This window comes from Sebastes fasciatus, chromosome 23 (genome assembly GCF_043250625.1).
Source record: "Sebastes fasciatus isolate fSebFas1 chromosome 23, fSebFas1.pri, whole genome shotgun sequence".
In the NCBI taxonomy this organism is placed as follows: Eukaryota; Metazoa; Chordata; class Actinopteri; order Perciformes; family Sebastidae; genus Sebastes; species Sebastes fasciatus.
Window position 1 is genome coordinate 16,321,142 of NC_133817.1, and position 24,237 is coordinate 16,345,378.

Genomic DNA, 24,237 nt, shown 5'->3' on the forward strand with positions numbered 1-24,237 from the left:
GACGATTTTGCCTCCATCAACCGGAACCTTAAATGTTCTCGACGTCGCACTCCTACCGTGCAACTTACCACGCTACACCCATCACTTCCGGTGCTTGTTTGTTTGGCTGTGTTGTTTGAAATGAGAAACGCTGGCTGTGTAAAAACACACTTTAAATGATTGAATGGCAGCTTTATTACATGTAGATACACGCTGTAGAGCAAAAGGAAGGTCTATAGACTGAACTAGATCAACTTCTCTCTCTCTACCGGACTATGTTCAAGAAGATGACTGAATTTGGTCCAGATTCCGGGGGGCGAGTTAAGGTAACGTACCGGGAACGTCACACCAGAGCAGTCTGGTGTTATTATCTACTCAGTGTGTTGCTTTTAAATACCTTAGTAGTAAATGAGCAAAGACAGTTTCAAGTCAACATTAATATAATTTTACCCACCTAGCTTCTTTGTTCTGTTGTCTTTTATTGTTTTGTTGGGGAGTATTTTAACAGGAACACATTCATATGATTTTATATATATATACATATATATATATGTTTCTCCTCTGTGAAGTCTTAGTACAGTATGCACTAAAAAAAAGTCTAAGTTCAAAGTTCAGAATGCACTAAAAAAAGTCTAAGTACAGTATGTCAAAGAAGTAAGTACAGTATGTCATAAAGAAGTCTAAGTACAGTATGCCCTAAAGAAGTCTAAGTACAGTATGTCATAAAGAAGTCTAAGTACAGTATGTCATAAAGAAGTCTAAGTACAGTATGTCATAAAGAAGTCTAAGTACAGTATGTCATAAAGAAGTCTAAGTACAGTATGTCATAAAGAAGTCTAAGTACAGTATGTCATAAAGAAGTCTAAGTACAGTATGTCATAAAGAAGTCTAAGTACAGTATGTCATAAAGAAGTCTAAGTACAGTATGTCATAAAGAAGTCTAAGTACAGTATGTCATAAAGAAGTCTAAGTACAGTATGCCCTAAAGAAGTCTAAGTACAGTATGTCATAAAGAAGTTTAAGTACAGTATGTCATAAAGAAGTCTAAGTACAGTATGTCCTAAAAAAGTCTAAGTACAGTATGCCCTTAAGAAGTCTAAGTACAGTATGCCCTAAAGAAGTCTAAGTACAGTATGTCATAAAGAAGTCTAAGTACAGTATGCCCTTAAGAAGTCTAAGTACAGTATGCCCTAAAGAAGTCTAAGTACAGTATGTCATAAAGAAGTCTAAGTACAGTATGCCCTTAAGAAGTCTAAGTACAGTATGTCATAAAGAAGTCTAAGTACAGTATGTCCTAAAAAAGTCTAAGTACAGTATGTCATAAAGAAGTCTAAGTACAGTATGCCCTAAAGAAGTCTAAGTACAGTATGCCCTAAAGAAGTCTAAGTACAGTATGTCATAAAGAAGTCTAAGTACAGTATGTCATAAAGAAGTCTAAGTACAGTATGTCATAAAGAAGTCTAAGTACAGTATGCCCTAAAGAAGTCTAAGTACAGTATGACATAAAGAAGCCTAAGCACAGTATGACATAAAAAAGTCTAAGTACAGTGTGCCCTAAAAAAGTAAGTACAGTATGCCCTAAAAAAGTCTAAGTACAGTATGCACTAAAAAAAGTCTTAGGCACAGTAGCCTATGCCCTAAAAAGGTCTAAGTACAGTATACACTAAAAAAGTCTTAGTACAGTATGTCATAAAGAAGTCTAAGTACAGTATGACATAAAGAAGTCTAAGTACAGTGTGCCCTAAAAAAGTCTAAGTACAGTATACACTAAAAAAGTCTAAGTACAGTATGCACTAAAAAAGACTTAGTACAGTATGCCCTAAAAAAAGTAAGTACAGTGTGTCATAAAAAAAGTCATAAAGGTTATAAAAAGTCTAAAGACGGTGTCATGAAAAAGTCATAGTATCACAGAAATTCATAATATTTTTTGAAAGGGAGGAGGCCAGTCTTTTATAAAACCGCTGGTGATTGGAAAAGTTATTTGTCCAATTTATCAAGAAAGTTCATATTTTTTGCAAATCTCACAAAACAGACAATATTGTGCAGTGTGCGATACTGATCCCATAAGGTGCACACCATATAACTTCAGGCTCAATTCAGCTTTGCACAATTAAATGAGTCGGTCCTTTCAGATTCTATCAACATTTTCTCTCATGTCCATCCCTGAATTTGAAATTTATTGTACACTGTAGACAATCGCTTAACAAAAATGTCTAATTTCACTGTCCCAAGTCTTTAAATATACTATATTTCAAATATGGATGTCAATTCTTGTCTGTCAAGAGCTACGTGTAAATGTGCATTATCTATATATAAATCTACTTCACACTCATAAACTGGGAAAAAAAAGTTTGGAAACTTGTGTTTGGTGGATTATTTCTCTGTTGTTATAATGCTAATTGGCATTGTATTTTACATGGTTGGAAAGCCTGTTTATTTACCTTCACAATGATGTCCAACGTGTAAGGATCATGCATTTGTGGGATGAGCAGCACAGCTGATTATGTTGGTAGCGCCCAAGAAAAATTTGCCAAAATGCTCTGCCAATGGTAAACAGTGTATTCTCCTGTTGGAATTGACTCTTGTTTTGAGTTGTTTGGTGGATTGGATGATTGAACTCTCTATCAGTGACAAGGAACAAACAAGACATATTGGCTATTTTACACTTTATTCATTTAATACACTCATTTAATACAATATTTCTCCTCTGTGATCCCCAGGGAATAACCATTGTGAAGCCCATTGTGTTTGGCAACGTTGCCCGTTACTTTGGGAAAAAGAGAGAAGAGGATGGACACACACATCAGTGGTCTGTCTATGTGAAGCCTTACAGAAATGAGGTGAGACATCCAGATCACATCAAGTATATAGAACACTGGCATTTATATTGACACACTGTAATTAGTTGAAAAGACAATAGCGAACGACTCGCACTGTTAAGTTCATTGGTTTCTATATAAATACATAACATTGTTCTTTCAGGATATGTCTGCTTATGTGAAGAAGATCCAGTTCAAGCTACATGAGAGCTATGGTAACCCACTGAGAGGTGAGTCAACCTTTATATAACAAGTATGGGATGAGGAATATCTGTTTTATTGTCAGAAGATGTATTGTTTCCTGTGGATTGTACTTAATTGTGTTAAAATGTGAATTGATATTACATCATATGAGCAGGTGTATAGCGGCTCAATGTGTTTCTCTTCTTCCTTCCAGTTGTGACTAAGCCTCCATATGAGATAACAGAGACGGGCTGGGGGGAGTTCGAGATCATCATCAAGATCTTTTTCATTGACCCCAATGAGAGACCTGTGAGAGCCTAACTGATATTTTACTGAGCTGCTTTGCATCTTGATATAAAAAAAAGTATGCTTTTATTGATTTGTGCCTGTGTGTGTGTGTTTCAGGTGACTCTGTACCATCTGTTGAAGCTGTTCCAGTCAGACTCCAGCGCCATGCCTAAGAAGACCGTTGTCTCTGAATTTTATGATGAAATGGTACGCCTTGTTTCATGCTGTAGCTATTTAAATTTTATTTAATTTGAAAAAAGGGACAATGTACATTAATCAACATTCAAGCAAATGTAAACGTACCAGAGTTAGCCAAGAGGCTAGTTCTCATCTGCAGTCATTTTGCCGGATGTTGTTAGGCATCCTACAATAATAAAAATAAGCACATTTTTACAATAGTTAAGAACATACTACACTGGTAAAAAGCATATACAATACAGTTAAACAACATGAGCGGACAAAATACAAGTACAGTGTGAGTAGCCTACTGTCATCAGTGCCGACATTGTTGGTTCTCAACAAGCCATTCATTGATATTACACTTTAAAAAATGACCACAGTTACTATACTGCATTAATTTCTATGTTCTTTTACGCTGACAATGCTAGTCCTATTAATTATTATTATTATTATCTACTAATAATATGTAAACTTGCCACCATAAATGATAAATTACATAAATCACATATCACTTCCACTTTGTGTGAGACTGGGCGAGATGCACCTGACTCTGTTTTCTTTGTAATTTTTCAGATCTTCCAGGATCCTACAGCCATGATGCAGCAGCTACTGACTACATCGAGACAACTCACCCTGGGAGCATACAAGCATGAGACAGAATGTATGTACACACACACACACACACACACACACACATGTAGAAACACAAGACACACATGTTTATATACAGACTAGTATACCCCAGTTTTGACTTTAACCTCAGTGCCCTGCATAAGGGAAAATCTAGTTGGTGCCTCTATACAGAAGAGCAGCATTCAACTTGGCTACGTTCCAAATCGCATACTTTTCTTTTTACTTTGAGTACATACTGCAGCTGCCCTTTCAAAGTACGTGCTGTTGCATGCAGTATGCATAATTTGGGGACATACTACTGCATCATAGCATTGCATAGAAAAAGCCAGAAAAGCATCCTGGCTTGCATACTGCAAAATGCGACCGGATGTTGTAGACTAAGTAGTGTGGTAGTATGGGTATTGGAATAGAGATAGTTTGAGTCACTGTCATCATCATGCTTATGTGTCTTCCTGCGTCTGCAGTCAATGAGCTGGAGCTGAGGACCAAGGAGAAAATGGAAATAGCAAAGAAGAGAACCAGCCAGGAGATATCAGAGCTGAAAGACAAACTAAAAGCCAGCAGAGAAAACATCAACAACCTGAAGGCAGAGATCAGGAAACTGGAGGAGGACGGAGACAACAAGGAGCACTGAGAAATGGACAAACACAGTCACACACATAGGTGATTTAAAAAAACAAGGCATCGTTGTGACACTCAATATCACACGGCTCAGAGAAGACATTAACCATGATATATCTTATTGCAGCTCTGAAAAATCTGAACATTTGTATGTTGTGCTTCTTTATTGACCTCCCATTGTTGTCTTTTCTACCCAAACACTGCTGGATCAGCCGGCTGAGAGGTAGAATGTTAAAATAAATGTCATTTTCTGCTATGTTTTTGCTACATTAATCTAGTCCAGTCATCTTGATGTAATTGATCCTGCGTCGAAGCGGGGGTTTTCCTTGCATCCCCGTGAAGTGAACCTGAGCAGAGGTCAGTATTCACACCTACCTGATGAGATATCCACAGTTTTGAATGTAAATAGCTCATTTGTTGTGTTTTCTTTTACTGATCTGTCAGTTTTCTATATAAAGTAAACGTGTTTACAGTATTGCCTGTAAACGATTCTTCTATTGCAACCCTTTGGGTAAAACATGATGGACTACAGGTGTTGCGCTGCAATCAGTAGTAGCATACTGCCGGGCGGACAATTTACACCAAGCATTGTGCACAACAATGGCATATGCTCTGACATGTTGAATAGAGCAGAACAGGTTAAACCCTGATCTTTGATGCCAAGTGGAGCAGAGTTTGACCTGCTTGTCAATCCTGATCCTGTCTAGTCCACATGGATAACTAGCTGGATATGAATTTGCTTAAAAGGTTCAGGGGCTCATAATAACCTGTCAGCTGTTGCAGTGACTGCATGATTTGTTTTTTAGTTGATGTAACCATGAAGTTTGTACCCACTGAAATGAAAAGGTTGAAATGTTTTCTGCCTTGATTCAAGTAACTCCTTTCATACATTAGGAGTAAGAATTGTTGTTCAAAGACTGGTATAGCCAGTTAGTACTCTGCAAGAGTTGGTGATATTTAATGAAAAGTTTTCTCCGTGCAAAAACTATTAGGATCACCATAGGCAAGGCAAGGCAGCTTTATTTGTAGAGCACATTTCAGCAACAGGGCAATTCAAAGTGCTTTACATAAACATTCACGAAAAGACGTAATTAAAACAGTTATAAAAACATAAAAACATTAAAGATTACAAAATAAAAACAAGCTAAAATTAAAAGCTAGGATTGAAGCTAAAATAGAATATAACACACGAGTAAAAGCTCTAGTGCAGTATATAAAATCATTATCTGGTTTAATAAAAGGCAGCAGCAAACAGGAAAGTTTGAAGCTTTTAGCCATAAAGCAAACATATTCTATAGAGCAGCTCCAGAATATATATATATACAAACAAGTTTGAAACTTTTCCAGATTTGAGAAGACAATTTTTAAATTTCTTTATGATTAAAAAAAGCAAAATCTAAATGTGTTTGGATCTAAACATTTTAAAGCCCAGAGGTGAATTTTCAGATTTCCTAGTGTCCCTGAAAGCATCTAGCAGGAAGTTGAAACTTTTGTTTTTCCGGATGCTGAACTTACTACTTCTCTCGAGTTGTTACACATATGCAACTTTGTATCCTCTAGCTGTACTTTATTAAAACTCCCAAAGAAATATGGTCAAATACAAAGAGCTAGAATGGAGACAGTGTTGTTCAGGCCTGTGCATCTGTTGCTGGCGTGTAGATATAAGTTTAGTAAACACACCGAGCGACTGAACTCAGCTCGTGTCCTCTGGTTCAACTTGGTCCAGGTGTCCCTCATTAGCAGCACTTCAAGGTAAGACTACACTCTCACCTTTTGTACCCAAGTGTAGTACAAAAACATCTTCAAAAGTCCCCATGGGAGCATAGCATTTATAGTATAGTATCTTCACATTTATCAGTTATCTCTAAAAGGATATAACTAAGTTATGAAATGTGTAATCTTTAACATAGGCAGTGCTGATCACACATGCAATCATAAAGTGACTTTTGCAGTGAATGAGTGGGTATGGATTATTAATTCACCATCCATTTCCAGGTAGATGAAACAACAATGGTGATTGGTGGTCAAAAAGTATTCAAATCTAGTGTATTTTATTTAAAGAGATCACATTTTAATCTAATTCTAAAATTTAAATATCTAATACACAGCATAGGGCTACACATTTTATTTATTATGCAAGTAGCCGTTAGACTAGATGTGTCAAAATAATATTAATAAATAAACTTGATTAATTAAACAAAAATATCTTTGCCTAAATTACTTTATAAGAAAATAAATCAGCTACACGGCTACTTTTCTTGACATTATTATTATTGGTAATTTTATTTAACAAATTAAGCATGATATAACACACATAATAATAATAATAATAATCTTTATTTGTATAGCACCTTTCATTCAAAAAAATGCAGCTCAAAGTGCTTAACAATAAATACATTAATAAGTACATTGCATTCATAAAGTTGCTTACAAATGTATTTATTAATCTATGGATAAATGGACAAAATTACAAAGTAATTCATTATTTGACATTGTAATGGGGCAATGAAAAGAAGAATTATAAAAAGAATTTACAAATTAAATATTAATCCATCAGTAAATAGTTCAGCTTAAAAAGGGATTCACAAAAACACCATCAAACAGTCATCATATAAAAATACATTAATGAATTCATAAATAAATTAAAAAAGTTCTATTTAAAAATGCAGTTTTAAAAAGAGAAATAAATAATTGGCTTCACAAATTAAGAATACAAGTCCTCCATAACTGAGTGCTTCACATGAAAATAAAAACATTAATATAGAAAATAAAACCAGAAAAAAGTAATAATCTGTACTAGTGCAATAATAAGATACAAATTTTAGAAATATTTTGTGAGTAAAACTTTTTATTATTTTAGTATAGTAAATATTAGTCCCCCCCCCCATCCCCTCCAAACACCATAAAACAGTCAATAAGTACATCATATTAAAAAAATACATCAATGAATTCATAAATAAATTTAAAATTCGATTTAAAAATGCAGTTTTAAAAAGAGAAATAAATAACTGGACTGCTTCACATGAAAATTTAAATAAAAAAAATTGAAAATAAAACCAGAAAAAAAGTAATAATCGTAAACTTATCTGCACTAGTGCAATAATAAGATACAAATTTTAGAAATATTTTGTGAGTAAGACTTTTATTATTTTAGTATAATAAATATTATTTGTTTCTATTTTAGTGTTAGTTATTTATAAAAGCAGCCTGCAGCCACAGAGAGAGTTTTTAGGCGGGTCACGTGATCAGAGGGTTTAGCACCTACGTCACAGTCACAGAGCTGGTTGCAGACTAAAGCTGCTCTCACCGTCCTGCTGCTGCACTTAAACCAACACGACTTACCTCTGAAACACGTCTCTCCAGCACCATTAGCTGTCGTTTTATTAAGTTTGCACTCGCTATTGACTAACAGAAACGTGATAGTAATGTAAAGTGTATTGGTAAAATGCTCAGTGAACCGTGCAGCGGCTGATAAATGCTCGCATTAACATAGTAATTATGGTGAACGTTAATGCAACAAACAGCTAAGACAACACAACTGGTGGTGCTCTGTTGCGTTCAAGTTCCTCAGGTAAGTTGGCTGGAAATAGCAACAACTCGCATGTTTTGCAGCGCATAAGGTTGAGTGTATGGTGGCCCTGTGGTAATCTGTTTTAAGCAATCAGTGTTTCCTCCATGGGACACATTATGCTCTGCTAGTTGTCTGTAGCATATTGCTACATTTCCCTTCTTGTATTTGGCAGAAGAAGTTAATAATGTAGCCAGTGTTGTTGTTGCTGTGTTTCCTGTCTGTGTCAATGTCTGATCACACATTTTAAAGGGGAAATAGTTGACAGATGTCTTAAAGGTATTAAGGCTGTTTATCAAAATGGTTTGGGAGTCAGTCATTTTAAGGATTATAGACTCATTTATGCAAGTTGGAAATTTTAGCATCAGCCCACCAGCCACCAAATGCTGGTGAAATATGCAAGTGGCTTCTAGATTTGCAAAGCCCAAAAAACAATATTGAGTGACTGGTAAGCTAGTGACTAAAAGAAAGGTTATAGTAATATTCATGGTTTTTATTTTTTTAATTTTTTAAATTTTTTTTTACATTTATCCTTTGATATTGCAATATATTGTTATTAATTGTTTTTTATTTATTTGTTTGTTTTATAAGATAAGATAAGATAAGATGAACCTTTATTAATCCCCGAAGGGAAATTCAGGTGTCAAAGCAGCAAAATCAGCAAACAGAGTGAAACACAGGAGAGGTAAAGGTATACAAAAAATTATAAAAACAATAATAGAGATATAAAAGATAGAGTGAATGGGTGAACATAGTGTGTACAGTCCGTCAATAAATAAATTTGATATGTACATATGTGCAGTCTATAAAGTGGTATATAGGATGTATAGTGTAAAGTAAGTGGTATATAGGATGTATAGTGTAAAGTAAGTGGTATATAGGATGTATAGTGTAAAATGCGCCAGTGGTCCAAGATGGTTGCAGATAGTGCATGTTTAAAGTCCTTAAAGTCTTTTTAAATATATATATATTGTAATTTGCTTAATGAATTGTATATATGTATATATATGTTTTTGTTTTTATTTTGTTTTTTTAGTTTTTTTAAAATTTATTATTGAATTGACGCTTTGGTAATATTGTTCACCTGACAGTCATGCCAATAAAGCAAATTGAATTGAATTGACTTGACTGGTAGATTTTGGAATCCACCAGCCACAGTGGCAGGTGGACAAAAAAAGTTAAATTCCAACACTGATTTATGTTTTGACTTGTGTGTGTGATGCTGTCATGATAATAACAACAATATCATGCATTTGTTTGCTCATTTGTGGGGACACTTACCTGCTTCCATGAAAAATCTGGGCTAGGTAAATGTGATTTCTCAGCTATTTATAGTGTCCTTCACAAATGGTAGGGATGCACCGATCCAACTTTTTCAGTTCCGATAGCAAAACCTGGGCTTTGGGTATCGACCGAGTAGCCTACCAATCTGATACCAGTTTTGAATCAATAAGCTGTATGCCTCACTGAGGAAGTGACTGGGATCATTCTTTTATGTGTAAGGCAACATCAAGCTTGACATTAATATTGTTTTCCTAACTTTGTAAAACAAAATTTAACAAATAAATACATAGATATACATTTTGTGAATTATTTATTATTAAAGTAATAAATCGTACACCAGCAACTTGGTAAAAAAAATCTTAAAAATTAACAGGAATAAGTGTAAACCTTTTTAATGCAGCAACATATTGGTCAAAAATTAAACAGGAAATACAATTCCAGTATACAGTATAATGTTTATAGTATGTAAACATAGATTTGAACTGGATAGATTTGCCCCATTGTCACAGATACCTGATCCAGCTATTTGAGTCAGTATCGGCCCGATACCCGATCCGGTATCAGTGCATCCCTAACAAACAGTGTACATACTGTGATTTTCCTCAAATAACTTGGAGACAACCCTGTCTGATGACTTAATAGAAATATTTAATTTAACTTGACAACAAAGAAGGAGAGAAACTCTCACTTCAGGCTATATTTGTGTTTTTATGACCACACCAGGCTGGCTGGCTACGTAGATCTTTGTTTGGTTGTCCTCCACAGAGCTCCATTGTTGTCCCACAGAGTCTGTGTGTCTGTGCAGTTAAAGTCCATTCATGAGGCTGAGTGCATCATCAGCATGCCATAGCTTTAATGTATAGAGTTCACCTAAGAGCACAAGTGCATTGCGGGGCTTCTGTTGCATTACTGCATTGGTGTGTATACCTGACATAGTCATAAATGTCTCTATATGTTAGCCTCTCATCGATATCATGCCACGAAGGGACCACATCTAAATCAATATGGGATAGCAACGAAGGCCACCCTCAAATGCATTTTCTCATAAGTGCATTCTCTATAAGTGCATGAAGGAATCATTTACGAGTGCATAGTAGTTAGTAAGGGTGTGTGCTGCACAGTGATTGCTGTGGATAATAGCAGGATAAGGAAGGGCTGTGATTAGGTTTGCTGACTTTGGAGTGTGCAGGTGCCAACATACATTTTTGTGCCTAGTAAATGTAGGAGTTTTCTTCTCCTACTCTTAAACTAAAATGTCAAATTCACTCTCATATCTTGCAGCTTTTCCTACAAAAAGGTGAAGCTGAAAGCAGACCTGTAGCTCAGCTTAGGGCTTGACTCAAAGTTTAATATTGCACCACCATGTTTGAGGTGGATCTTGTCCAAGAAGGAATATTGGTCAGAGCAGTTTTGGCTCTTGCACTGGACCTGTAATGAAGCAACAATGTGATTTAATAGTAGATAAAGTCTGGCATTATCACTTCGTATTAATAGTTAATGTGGCCTTTTTTTTTAATATGGATTGCCTTCATTATTTTTGTATCATGCATGCACCAGTTACTTCCCAATCAGTAGTATTACACAAGAGTAAGAACCATGCTATTTGTGTTTTTGTATCCGTCACCCTCACTAGGCAACTTGTATCACAAGCTTTCCTGCCAACAAGATGTTAAGCGATAAGATTAAAGTGAAAACGGAGACACTATTAATAAGTCTTTATAGGTTTGCTTTGAAACGAGGTTGAGGCATTGCATTGGGTGCACTGTGGTATCACCCCTGATAGTAGTGTCATTTGAATACAGGGAAGTTAATCTCGCTGTGTGTCTGATTATCGTCTTTGTCTCATATGCAAACTACTACGGTTTAACTGTGAGCTGTTTAATGTGCTCTGTTATCGTTGCTGTATGAATATGTAATGCCGTGGTGCACCTGTGGTGCTTCAGAAGAGCAGTTTGAGAGCCAGCAGTCGAAAACGGTGGTTCTACTGACTGTGTTGTTCAAAGTGTGTTTGTGTTTGTGTGCTAGGTGTGGTGGTGAGCCAATGGAGAGGCCATCATCTTCAGGCAGAGCAGCTCTGGAGGAGAGACAAGGCCTGGTGGAGGTAAGCAGCCTACTCATCAACTCGCAACAAGATGTGGTAAATTATAACATTTTACTGTGAAACAAAATGCATGTTTCTAAACTCATTTTGGAGACGCCCGTTTTGTCTGGGGGTATGTTTTTTCTGCTGTTGTTAGCTGTCCAAATATGGTTGTTAATTTGCTATGAAAATGGACCTTTTTCATGGCAGACATTTGACTTGTCATAGCAGGAAAAGCACAGATGGAACGAATAACATTAACAATGGCTCCACTCCATCCAAGTGTCCCAGGAAGCCATTCCAGTGAACCAGCATGCAAAATAGCAGGAATTTGCTTATCTCAATGGAATGCAGTTGCTATCAGTGTTATTAGGGCGGCTGTGGCTCAGAGGGTAGAGCAGGTTGTCCACCAATCGGAAGGTCGGTGGTTCGATCCCCGGCTGCTCCGGGTCACATGTCGAATGTGTCCTTGAGCAAGACACTTAACCCCAAATTGCTCCCGGAGGCATAGCCATCGGTGTGTGAATGAGTATTTAGATTAAATCCTGATGGGCAAAGTTGGCACCTTAGTGCCATCAGTGTATGAATGTGTGTGTGAATGGGTGAATACTGACATGTAGTGTAAAGCGCTTTGAGTGGTCGGAAGACTAGAAAAGCGCTATATAAGTCCAAGTCCATTTACCATTTACCATTGATTACACTCGTACTTTCAATACTATGACATGTCAAAATGTCACTAGCAGACAAATTGACATGCCATTTACTGTTTGCGATTAACTACAATTTTGTCTGCTGTGAAAAAAGGTCTATTTACAGTCACTGTTGTTGAGTTTCTTGATTCATGCTTTACCTGTTGAGGGGGAACTCCGCTGATTTTACCTGTTGAAGGGGAACTACGCTGATTTCACACATCAAAGTCTGTTAAAGCTGCAGTGGGTAGAATTGGAGCTTAAGTTATTAAAGTTATTTTTATAAAACAGTCACTATATCCTGACAGTGGTGCCTCTGTGTCCTCTGGTGCTCCTAACGGCATCTGCAAGATTTCACAGACCTGAATAAATCAACCAATCAGAGCCGAGCTAGAGACTGCCGTCTCTGAGCAGCTGTCAATCGCTTGCGAACTCCAATCAAACGGTCAAACTAGGCAGCGATGATCAACATTCTGTTACTGTAATGCCTATTTCTCGCCTCAAATGTTTTCAGAAACATCTTGTAGTGCACTGTTTAGCTGTGAAATGAGAAAGTTTCTTTCAATTTGAGGGCACAAGAGGATGTCTCAATGATGGTTGGTTGATGGTGCTAATTCCCTGTCCTGTTTCCAATGCATTGGAGAATGCAATTTGACTCCATCACTGTGTGTTCGTGTTTGTCCTCCAGGATGGTGAAGTGCTGAGAGGTGCTGAGGGTGGAGAGGTGGATCCTCAGACCCCGAGGAAGAGCAGCTCCTCTCGCTCCTCCCGCAAGAGCTTCCGCTTGGACTACCGGCTAGAGGTAAAACCTCACTTCCCATCATCCCCCCGTCCCCTAAAGCCTACTCCTCTACCTGAAACGCACACATCACTTCTTCCGCCTTCACCTCAACTCATTTCCATAAACTCCCGACCTCAGCATGCCATCTCTCCAGTTTTCTACCTGCCTAAAAATAAATGGCTAAAATATCTTGTTTACTTTGATTGTAGGAGGAAGTGACAAAGTCCTGTCGGGACAAACACGGCCGCTGGACCAACCCCTGGCCCACATGGCGGTTCCCATCCTACACCACCCTGCTCAGATTTCTGTTGTTGGATAAAAATCACAGCAATATACCAACTAGTAAAGAGGTGGGTAATCATTGGATTACAATTATAAAGCCATTAACTACATTTATTTTGTCTTTGTTCCATAATGTCACAAGTAATCCAAGTCCCAACAGTGTGTTGGATCAGACAGTAATAGATGATGTTTTAAATGTAATTGTCCCAATTTAATACAGTATATAGTGGATGATATGGAGGATAACTCCACCCTAAATTCACCCCCTTAAATACCTTTAAAAAGTTGTTTGTCTGATCACAAAGCTGATGTTGCACTTGGGAATGAGTTCAGAGCTAAATAAAATCGTACTCAATGATTCTGTATAAAAGCAATGTATCAAATTGGGTCAAGCCAATTCATGGCTATACTTGTATTATCCTTATAGTGATCAGCATTAGAGTTCATATTCAGTGTTTCCCACCTCTGTTAGTAGGATTGTTGCCCTTTGTCGACTCTGAAAACCAACACAGTATTCATAGCTCCTGGTGGAAACCTTGCTGAGCTCAGGAAGAGCTTAACGGGCTTCAAACACTGCTTTCACACAGCAACAGAAAAATGTTTAACCCCTTAATTGCACAGTTTTGTTGTTATATGTGAATGGGTGTACAAATCAACAACCAAAGAGATAGATAAATTAAAAAATGTGATGATGAGAAGGTAGCTTGCAACATTTTGTAAATATACTGTGTGTTTTAAGATTTAGCCGTGTAAACTACGTGCATAAATAACAGAGATGAAACTTCAAGGCACACAAAATGAAGTTGTTCGAAAGGCTTTTTAATTGAGAATAAATCCTGCAAGCAGCAGCAGCAACATGTTAATTCCTGTGTTTAGCACTGTAACATTTGTAGAAAGTAGAACAGTTGGTCTGTTATTGGGGGATTAGGGTTCATTTTTGAAAAGTATGATCAGATGAAGTCCTTAGACTCATAAGACTCATCATTCTCTTTTCCCCTTTCTCCTTCTTGTTAAGGCTCTGGACAGCGAGCTCCCTGTCATGGAACCGTACTTCGTCCAGAGCCCAGACCTCTCTGACTCCGGTCCAGGTCTGAGAGTCACCTGGTTGGGTCACGCCACAGTTCTGGTTGAAATGGATGGGCTGAATATTCTGACAGACCCAATTTTTAGCCAGAGGGCCTCACCGTTCCAGTTCATGGGTCCCAAAAGGTACCGAGGGCCCCCCTGCACTGTGGAACAGGTTTAGTACTTTTTGTTTTTCATTTTCCCTTATTAAAATAATTCACCTTAGAAAAAAAGCAAATAACTATTTCAAAATATATGACCCAGGTGTTGTTTCATTTCTTTCATTACCTCGGTTTCATCATTTACCCTCCTGCCAACAGCTGCCCAGGATCGATGCTGTTGTCATCAGTCATTCTCATTATGACCATCTGGATGCTGGATCTGTTGCCAGCCTTAATTCACGCTTTGGAGGGGAGCTACGCTGGTACGTGTTGTACAATCTATAGTAATACTGTTTAGCTTACACTCTAAACCAAAGTGCATTATTAGAGTATGCCAGACTTTTGGAATAATTACATTATATTATGCCATAAAAAAAGTAAGAACAAAAGTCATAATATACTACGTCATAAAAAAATAAAACAAACAAAAACAAATGTTATAGTATGTCATAAAAATTAAAAACAAGTCATAGTATAGTATGCCATAAGAAATTTTTAAAACGTTTTTTCAAGTCATTGTGTAGTATGTCATAAAAAGGTCATAGTATATAGTCACTATACTATGACTTTTTCACTTTTTAATTTAAAAAGTCAGTATGTCCATTAAAAAAAGTGGGTCATGGTAGAGTCATGGTATAGCATACCATAAAAATATATAAATAAAAAACATCATAGTATAGTATGTCAAACAGAGAAAGAGTCACGGTATAGTATATCATAACAGTATAGTCCAAATGTCCAAAAAAAAAAGATATTATAAAAAGTCTTCGTATAGTATGTTCTAAAAATATTATAAAAATGTCAGTATAGTAGGTCATAAAAATATTAAGTCATAAAAGTTTAGAAAAAAAGTCATGGTATACATTTTTAAAACGTTTTCAGAAGTCATAGTATAGTAATTCATTAAAATATAAGGAAAGTCATAGTATGTCATAAAAAGACAAAAGAAACTCCTAGCATAGTTTGTCATAAAAAAGTTGTGATAATTTTTTTTTTTAAAGTTGTATGTCATAAAAGGTTTTTAAAATCATTCATAGTGTAGCATGAAAAATTAAATCATAAAGTAAAATAGTCATGTCATAAAAGTATCATTCAAATTCATAGTATAGTATGTCAAAAAGGTTTTAAAACCGTCACAGTAAAGTATGTCATATAAATGTAAAAAAAAAAAAAAGAAGTCCCATTAATTAAATGTATGTGTGTGTTTCCCAGGTTCGTGCCCCTGGGATTAATGGACTGGCTGGTGAAGACGGGCTGTGAGAATGTGATGGAGCTGGATTGGTGGGAAGAGAACTGTGTCCCGGGTCACGATGATGTCACATTTGTCTGCACACCCTCTCAGCACTGGAGCAAACGCACCGCGCTGGACGATAACAAGGTAATTCATTATAATTATTGAGTCGATATAACGTTTATTATGTATGAATTAAATCACTATAAAAGTACAGGCAAATGAGACATAACATATACACTTGAATATAAATCCAATAGCTGAGGCATTTTTTATTTTGAGTTGAAAGCGTATTTAGCACATACATAACTCTTTATCTCTTTCCCTCAGTCTTTATGGGGCAGCTGGTCCATCTTGGGTCCGGACCATAGATTCTTCTTCGCTGGTGATACCGGCTACTGCGCTTCCTTTCAGGAGATCGGGCGGCGCTTCGGACCATTTGACCTTGCAGCAATCCCCATCGGAGCCTACCTGCCCAGGTTCTGTTCATAATGTATACACACAGTATCCACTTTATTAGGTACACCTATACTGCCAAGGTCGCGGTGCTGTTCAGTATGACTCCAGTAATATTGAAGTTACACATTTCTGATAATGTCAACTAAAACTGAACTTTACAAATGGCAGAGATGTTGTATTGGATTGCACATGTGACACAACATTGATAACACACTACAGATTACATTTATTTGCTTATTGTTATAATGTACAATTCAAATTCTATATACTGTAGCTAGGAAGTTTTAAAAGACCACGCAGCCCTTTTAAAGAGAAAAACATATATTCTGTTGTTTTTCAGGGATATGATGCAAGGGCAGCATGTAGATCCAGAAGAGGCTGTTCAGATTCACCAAGACCTTCAGGCTAAACAGTCCGTGGCCATTCACTGGGGAACCTTTGCTCTCGCCTATGAGGTAGGTGTATACAGTTACTTAGTTATTGACCAATTGATGCTGTATGTATGACTAACCTGACTTTTTTTAGATACTATATTGTAGAGAGGTAGAGGGTAGAGAGAGGTAGCTGGAGGGGTAGAGAGAGTAGAGATAGAGGAGAGAGTAGAGAGAGGTAGAGGGTAGAGGGAGAGAGTAGAGAGAGGGTAGAGGGTAGAGGGAGAGAGGTAGAGGTAGATAGAGGGGTAGAGTAGAGGGTAGAGAGAGGGAGGTAGAGAGGTAGAGTAGAGAGAGGGTAGAGAGAGGGAGGTAGAGAGGTAGGGTAGAGAGAGGGAGGTAGAGAGGTAGAGTAGAGAGAGGGAGGTAGAGGGTAGAGGTAGAGGGTAGAGAGAGAGAGGGAGGTAGAGGGTAGAGAGAGAGAGTAGAGAGAGAGGGAGGTAGAGAGGTAGAGGTAGAGGTAGGTAGAGGGTAACATACTATACTTTATCTTTTTTTTAAAAACTTTGACATACAATACTCCAACCTTTTTATTGTGTCGACATACTATACTATGACTTAATATCAATATAATATACTATGAGTTTTTTATTTTTTTTCGACATACTATGACTTATTTTATGACTTTCCTGTCCCTCCTTCATCTAGTACTACCTGGAGCCGCCGGTTCGTCTCAGAGAGGCCCTGGAACAGAAAGGACTGAAGCCAGGATCCTTCTTTACCTTGCATCATGGGGAGTCCCGCCTTATAGCTTCACGGGAAGGAGACGTCTTTGACTGATCCTCTCTGTGGTGCTTCGTGGGCCGTGTGTCTGTAACAAAGTGCAGAACATTAGAGCCATCATATTTTGATGGACTTCAGTCATTAAAGTTTGAAATGCATATAGAGGAAAGCAGCTACTCCCAACTGAAAATAGGAAATTAAAATGTTCCACAATACTGTTTACATACTGAGTGTTTGTGCCGTTTCATTTTAATGGTGGGCAACACTACCTACAAGAGCTGTGACTCCACTATAAAAAAAATCGGCCTAATTGGGTTTACACAAAATGTGTATAATTCTTTCCTCACGAGAATCATTTAATATGCAGTTCAAGTCACAAATAAGATTTAGATCTAAGGTTTGTATTAGGATTAAAAGTACCAGTTTTACATGGGTCATATTTAGAGATTTTTCTGCTGCTAAATGTTGTTTCCATGAAGTGATAACTTGAATTTTGGTGTGAATCAATGTCAAGAGTTTCTGTGGTCTGCACTCTGCTTCAGAAAGCTTTCAGCTGTGAGGAGAAAAGCCTTCTGGCAGAAACAATGTCCCAGACCGGAGGAGTAACTTCAAAACTTGCAAATTTTACAGTAGTTGTTTTTAAGTTACTACTCCTCTAGTCAAGAATAAATTCAATGAGAATTAAACTCACATGGAGTAACTGGTGATGATACGTTTGTATGTAGGGAACAACATACCTTCAGTATGAAGCTGGACTGGAGACGGTGTGATGCAGCTTTACGTTGATACACAGCTGGACTTTGAATTTCCTGGTAGCTGTAGTATAACAGGAAAAAAAAACTATTAGAACATTATGTAGAGTAGTGATTGGTGCTAGCTAATGCCACAATACAAAAGGTATTGTTTTTCTGAATGTACTCTGGCCAACCCAAAACTCTACGAGATGCAGAAATGTAAGAGAAAATCTATTGTTGTCTTCCGATATAAATCCCCAACCACTGTATGCCAATACAAAGTGCTGCTGAAGATCTGTCAGATGCAGGCAGAAGTTGAGCTGGGCTCAGCTTCATGCACTGCAAATATTGTGCATTGTTCCTGCCTCAGACATTTGGTTTTTGATGCTCTGAAACCACAGCACAAAGACATTTTCTCTCTTTGCTCATCAGTGTGATCATTCACATTTTCACTTCTTAGAGCTGAAGTCAACCGATGTAGTTGCTTCAGAGTAATAGTAGAATCATTTTAGTACTCTGCTGTTCAAGTGATTTCATGTTTTATCTATAATGCTGAATCTTTAAAGCCTGAATGTACAAACAGCTGACAGCACAATGTTGGCTTAATTTAGTAGCCTAGTTATAACTACAAGGCCAAACTGTGGCTTACACTTGATCCTTGTCAATGAATCTAACATTAAATATAACTTGCATTTCACTGTGTTTGTTTTCTTGTTGTCAGCAGCAATTTAGAGTAGGATTACCAAACAGAACAGAATACTTTACAGTTGTTTGTTATTTATGTCTGATGGAAAATTACAATAACCTTTATGCTTTATCATTTTGGATGATCATCTTAAATTCACATTTTAAAAAAGGCACTTGTATATGACATGTACATATAGCCATGTGTACGACATACTATACTATGAGTTTTTATTTTTTTCGACATAGTATGTCAAAAAAAGAATCATAGTATGGAATATCAAAAAGGTCACCGGAAAGTATGTCAAAAATAATCAAAGCATATGTAGAAAAAAATCAGTATAGTATGTTGAAAAAGTCATTGTGTAGGATGTTGACAAAAATCATAAAAAAGTCATAGTATGTCGATAAAAATAAAAAAGACATGGTATAACGTGAAAAAAAGTCATAGTATAGTATGTTAAAAAAATTAAAAAGTCATAATATTGTCTATCAAAAAAAAAAGTCATAGTATAGTATGTCAGAAAAGGTCAGTATAGTATGTTGAAAAAATAAGAAAGTCATAGTATAGTATGATGAAAAAAAAAATTTCATAATAAGAAAGTCATAGTATGTCGAAAAAAATTTAATTAATAAAGTCATAGTATAGTATGTCGAAAAAATGTCCCACTGTAGTATGTTGAAATGTTTTTTTTTAAAGTCATAGTATTGTTGAAAATTGGTGTCGAAAAATTTTTAATAAAAAAATCATAGTATAGTATGTCGGAAAAATAAAAAAGCCATGGTATAGTATGTCGAAAAAAGTCTTAGTATAGTATGATGAAAAAGTAAAAATGTCATACTATAATCCGCAAAAAACGAAACAAAAAAGTCATAGTATAGTATGTCGAAAAAAATTAAATAAAAAAAGTCATAGTATAGTATGTTTAAAAAATATTAAAAAGTCATAGTACAGTATGTTGAAGATGTTATTGTTTGTTAAGCTGCATGCCTATTTTCTGCAGCAAACACAGTTTTAATGCAACATCCGGCTCTCTATCACGCTTGGAAAGTTAGAGACAAGCTGACAAATGTCAGTCATAAACATTTAAAAACAATTGCTAACACTCACTTTTTCTCTGTTCCCGTTTCCTCCCTTCCTGTCCCTCCTTCATCCAGTACTCCTTGGAGCCACCGGTTCGTCTCAATGAGGCCCTGGAACCGAAAGGACTGAAGCCAGAATCCTTCTTCACTTTGCATCATGGGGAGTCTCGCCTTGTAGCTTCACGGGAAGGAGACGTCTTTGACTGATCCTCTCTGTAGTGCTTCATGGGCCGTGTGTCTGTAACAAAGTGCAGAACATTTTGTTTATCATATTTGGATGGATATTCAGTCATTAAAATTTGAAATGCATATGCTTGGAAAATAAAATGTTCCACAATACTGTTTACATATTGCAGTTTTGCACCGTGCCATTGTCATGGTGGGCAATACTACCTACAAGAGCTGTGACTCCACTTTAAAAAAAAAAATTCTGATGAACACACAAAAATGTGTGTGTAGGGAACAATGTGGGGTTGAACCACAAACCTTTAGTATGAAGCTGGACTGGAGACAGTGTGATGCAGCTTCATGTGGACACAGTTCCTGTGACCTGTAGTATAACAGAGAAAACAAACTATTAGAAGATCATTTAGAGTGATGATTGGTGCCAGCTAACGCCACAATACAAAAAGGTATTGGTTTCTGAATGTAAATGTATGCTTTATGCAACTTTAGCTCTTGTAATAAGTCTACAATAACACCCAGACCCTTGAGGACAAAGAAATTCCCCATTGAAACCAAATGTTTTATTACACGGTACAAAAAATAATTTCAATCTTTCAATCTAGAGCCCATTTTCCACCATTGTGAACCATTTTCTCATGTTTGTCATATGGGGCAAATACTGACTATTTTCCCGGTTTCAACAAGGGGTATTGCTGCTGTAATATGTAGCACTGCAGTGTTTGATGCAATGCATCAAAATTGATGTGGCTAATCACTGACATATCCCAGACTGTGAAAAAAATCAATCAAATTGTGTGTTGACAGTGGCATTAAAACTGGCATTTAAAGGGATGACATTCTGAAAATGAATGAATATTTATTATTTATGATCAGGACTGATATTGGTTAAAATATTTAACTCCATGAAAAGTGGAAAATTATATTAATATATAGTATTTTATAGCAGCTTTAGGAAGGGGGCATTTTTGTCCCCTAAGGTAACAAGTGTGAGTTTTAAATCTGACACTGCTCAAAAAATAAAAATGCATTAAAATCAATGTTGTTGCTACTCATTGACGTATCCCAGACTGTGAAAAAAAACATTTAGTATACAGAAAATAATTAAATTTGTAGTTTTTTTTCATAATAATACAACAGTGGCATTATGTAAACAAACATTTAAAGGGTTCAAATTCAGAAAAATAACTAATATTTGGTAGTTATGATCAGGACTGAAGTAGGTTAAAAGATTTAACTCAATGAAAGTGGAAAAATAATAATATATAATTTCATGGCATTTTCTTGTCTTACATTTTTGTCCCCTAAGGAAATTATAGCAATTTTCATTATTGACGTATTAAATGGTTCCTTAACCTAAAAAAAAAAATCCTCTTTAGAATAACTGTGGTGAATATTAATTTACTTTAAAGCAAGGATATTGAAGCCACTGTGTAGATTACAGTTTACTACTTTGGTGCCCCCAAGTGGTATAAAAAATAAACTGACTCAATTAGCTACAATTAAGTGAGGATTTTACATTAAACTATTATTCTGGTCTTTTAATTCATCATTTTTATTGGCCTGAATGATTAAACAGTATTGCATACTGGCATTTCTTCTGGTTGGTGTGTTGTATTAACACTGCCAAACATACTTAATGAGTGCACTTTTTATTAAAGGCTCTATCTGCCCGTAACTTGAGGAAATGTCAAAGAGCGTTTTACAAAACAACGGATTACATAAATGAAAACAAATTTTAAGGACAAAATAATTTGATTCCTTGTAAAGTTTTTCAATACAGTTCTTTTCATAGTGACAAATAGTGCTGAACCTACAGTATAATGTGTTTTTTGCTTAGGTATGAATTCAGGCACCGACTGGTTTATCGATATAACACAAGGAATGTTGTCTTATTATCCACCCAATTAGTGTAGCCTACATACAGTACACTCTTATTGCATATTATGTGACATGTACTCTAAATAAAATAATAAAACTGCAAATATAAAATGCAGTAAATATATCAGTAATGTACATCACGTTACAACAGCAAAAGTGGTATCTAATGTATTCACATTTGTAGTTAAATAATAAATTACAGATTTGTCTTTTCATAAAGATTCAAGTACTTCTTTTTCCTGGGCATATTTCTGATAATACAGTGAGAAAAAGGTCAAGATATTGTCATCTCAGATATGAAGGGACTGCAGATTGGGAATAGATTTAGCTCTAGAGTTGTTATTATCACAGAAGAACACAAAATGATGTGCAACACTATACTATGAGTTCATTTTGTCTGACTTATTTCTGTCAGTTTCTATCTTAATCATTTTTAATAAATCTTTTTCAATTAAAAAGGTCAGATTTTGGTATGGTATATTTCAATCTAATAATAATATAAAAATAACATGTGAGATCCTTTAGTAGAAAACAATCAAAAATAAATTCTGAATAATCTGATAGTGGTTATTCTTTTACACACCGTGACGTCATGCTCTACACCTGCGCCCAGTGTTTGCATCAACAACAATGGCGCTGACCCCAAATGCCCGGATGTGTGCGTGTGAAAAATTGGGCATTCATCAATTGTAAACAAACAGTCAATAAATTCAATGGAAGGAAAAACTAATACAACCCACTTCAGGTTGTGAATGTGATAATCAGTGCACACCAACACAGGTAGAGAAAATGAGAAGTTAGGTTAAAAAGGAAGATAATGAAAAGAAAGATTAATTCCTACCTGCTCAGGTGAACACGGTGGCTCAGCAGGGACGTCCAGAAAATCCAGCCGCTTCCTGAAACAACTGCCTCACAACTTTTTTTTATACTATATATATATAATTTACTACTGTACTTTTCTTTGAGTGGACAGATATAGACTGGTTAAGGTCTTCTAAATATCTCCTTTCCGTTCTCCTCCATGCTGTTGTGTTAGTGCTCCACCTTCAGCCTGCTCCCAGGTGTCTCTGATTGCGCTCCTCTCCATGCTGCCTAACAGTCATGAAAGGGCCAGTCTGCTATTTTCCTTTCCTTTCCCCATCTTTCTGCTACACACTGTATTATTGCTGCATTTACTTGAATGCAAAGAAAATGTAATACACACCTTGCACTGTGAAAAGGAATGACACAAGATGGCAGTGTCTGCAATGTTTTATCATAAATAATATCGAAAAATGTGCCTGATATTATTGGTTTACATTTGGGGATTTTTCAAACAAAATAAAAAAAAGCCTACTGTTATAAAAGGTTTTCATCCAAAATGTTTTATAAATTGTAATATCTCTGTACTCAAACAAAAATATCAAAAACAGTTATACTGCTGATGATGTCATTATAAATCAGTGATGAGAGGATATTTTTTAGAATGAAACGGCAAGTTTGAGTATTTGCTAAACTACGAGGATCTCATTGTTTAGAAACATTAAATTGGCTCCATGATTTGTCAGATTTCTATAGAGGCTGTATTCATTCAGACACAGAAAGTGTTTGTGATTTTTCTCCCAGATGTGTAAACAAGGACAACTCAAATCTAAGCTCGTTTGTCCCTGTTTAGACAGACTACTGTAGTTGCACGACAGAGTCTTTACACATGGCTCTCTGCTATTTTAAGTGGACACCAATATAATGTGAGAGGTGCTGAGATATGATGTTATTATCTGGTTAAAACCTCATATCCCTTAAGTCTGAGAATCAGCAGTGGGAGAGGTTTCAGATTAACATCTGAAAATATAATTAAAACTGTCCCCTGTTCCCTCACAGAGGCATTAGTCAGCACAACCAGTTCAGTTAGATTTTGATTAAAAATATGGAAAAAGTCCCCTAATATACTTGACTGAAATGACAAGACTGACTCACACATCCTCTGAGTTGACACAGAGGCGACTTTCAGGGGCATTTTAGATTTGACTAGGAAGTGGCAGGATGATGTCCAAGGCTGGTATCCTCTCGGGAAGCTGCGAAGACTGAATTCGTCATCATTTAAAGGGTTTCATTTCCTAAAAACAACTACCTAAGATAACTCAAAAAGTAGACTACTATGATCATTTCTTCCATGAGTCTAAATCTGTACTTAGAAGCTACTCTAAACTAAGCACTGGGACCTGCTTTTATTTTG

The 24,237-nt window shown here is 36.3% G+C and overlaps 2 protein-coding genes and 1 long non-coding RNA gene across 4 annotated transcripts; 2 read left to right on the forward strand and 1 right to left on the reverse strand.

Annotated features, from left to right (window-relative positions):
• The first annotated feature begins 76 nt into the window (after positions 1–76).
• On the forward strand, positions 77–5,176 carry yeats4 (YEATS domain containing 4). The gene is made up of 7 exons (XM_074624934.1): positions 77–305; positions 2,700–2,819; positions 2,962–3,028; positions 3,196–3,290; positions 3,387–3,476; positions 4,023–4,110; positions 4,547–5,176. The coding sequence occupies exons 1-7, from the start codon at positions 255–257 to the stop codon at positions 4,714–4,716; spliced, it is 681 nt and encodes a 226-aa protein (XP_074481035.1). The 5' UTR covers positions 77–254; the 3' UTR covers positions 4,717–5,176.
• A 1,016-nt stretch (positions 5,177–6,192) lies between these two features.
• Positions 6,193–18,888, forward strand: napepld (N-acyl phosphatidylethanolamine phospholipase D). Of its 2 annotated transcripts, none has more exons than XM_074624932.1 (10): positions 6,193–6,455; positions 11,581–11,656; positions 13,013–13,126; positions 13,315–13,455; positions 14,403–14,627; positions 14,773–14,876; positions 15,826–15,991; positions 16,175–16,323; positions 16,644–16,758; positions 17,383–18,888. In XM_074624932.1, exons 1-10 carry the CDS (start codon positions 6,316–6,318, stop codon positions 17,512–17,514), a joined length of 1,362 nt encoding a protein of 453 aa, XP_074481033.1. In that variant the 5' UTR covers positions 6,193–6,315; the 3' UTR covers positions 17,515–18,888. The 2 variants fall into 2 exon arrangements, with proteins under 2 accessions (XP_074481033.1, XP_074481034.1); XM_074624933.1 differs by lacking the exon at positions 6,193–6,455 and adding an exon at positions 7,974–8,274.
• LOC141761547 (uncharacterized) lies at positions 17,469–23,002 on the reverse strand. The gene is made up of 5 exons (XR_012592596.1): positions 22,864–23,002; positions 20,445–20,508; positions 19,987–20,069; positions 18,195–18,273; positions 17,469–17,545 (listed from the first exon to the last, which is right to left on the reverse strand). It is a non-coding gene; the product is annotated as an uncharacterized LOC141761547 (long non-coding RNA).
• Between the last annotated feature and the right edge of the window lie 1,235 nt (positions 23,003–24,237).

Excerpts from the sequence above, each read along its gene's own strand:
- napepld (XM_074624932.1), top strand. The coding sequence starts at position 6,316 with ATGGAGACAGTGTTGTTCAGGCCTGTGCATCTGTTGCTGGCGTGTAGA. Across the intron at positions 13,456-14,402 it reads ATATACCAACTAGTAAAGAG|GCTCTGGACAGCGAGCTCCC; the intron begins GTGGGTAATCAT and ends CTTCTTGTTAAG. Across the intron at positions 16,759-17,382 it reads CCTTTGCTCTCGCCTATGAG|TACTACCTGGAGCCGCCGGT; the intron begins GTAGGTGTATAC and ends TCCTTCATCTAG.
- yeats4 (XM_074624934.1), top strand. The coding sequence starts at position 255 with ATGTTCAAGAAGATGACTGAATTTGGTCCAGATTCCGGGGGGCGAGTT. Across the intron at positions 306-2,699 it reads ATTCCGGGGGGCGAGTTAAG|GGAATAACCATTGTGAAGCC; the intron begins GTAACGTACCGG and ends TGTGATCCCCAG. Across the intron at positions 3,477-4,022 it reads CTGAATTTTATGATGAAATG|ATCTTCCAGGATCCTACAGC; the intron begins GTACGCCTTGTT and ends GTAATTTTTCAG.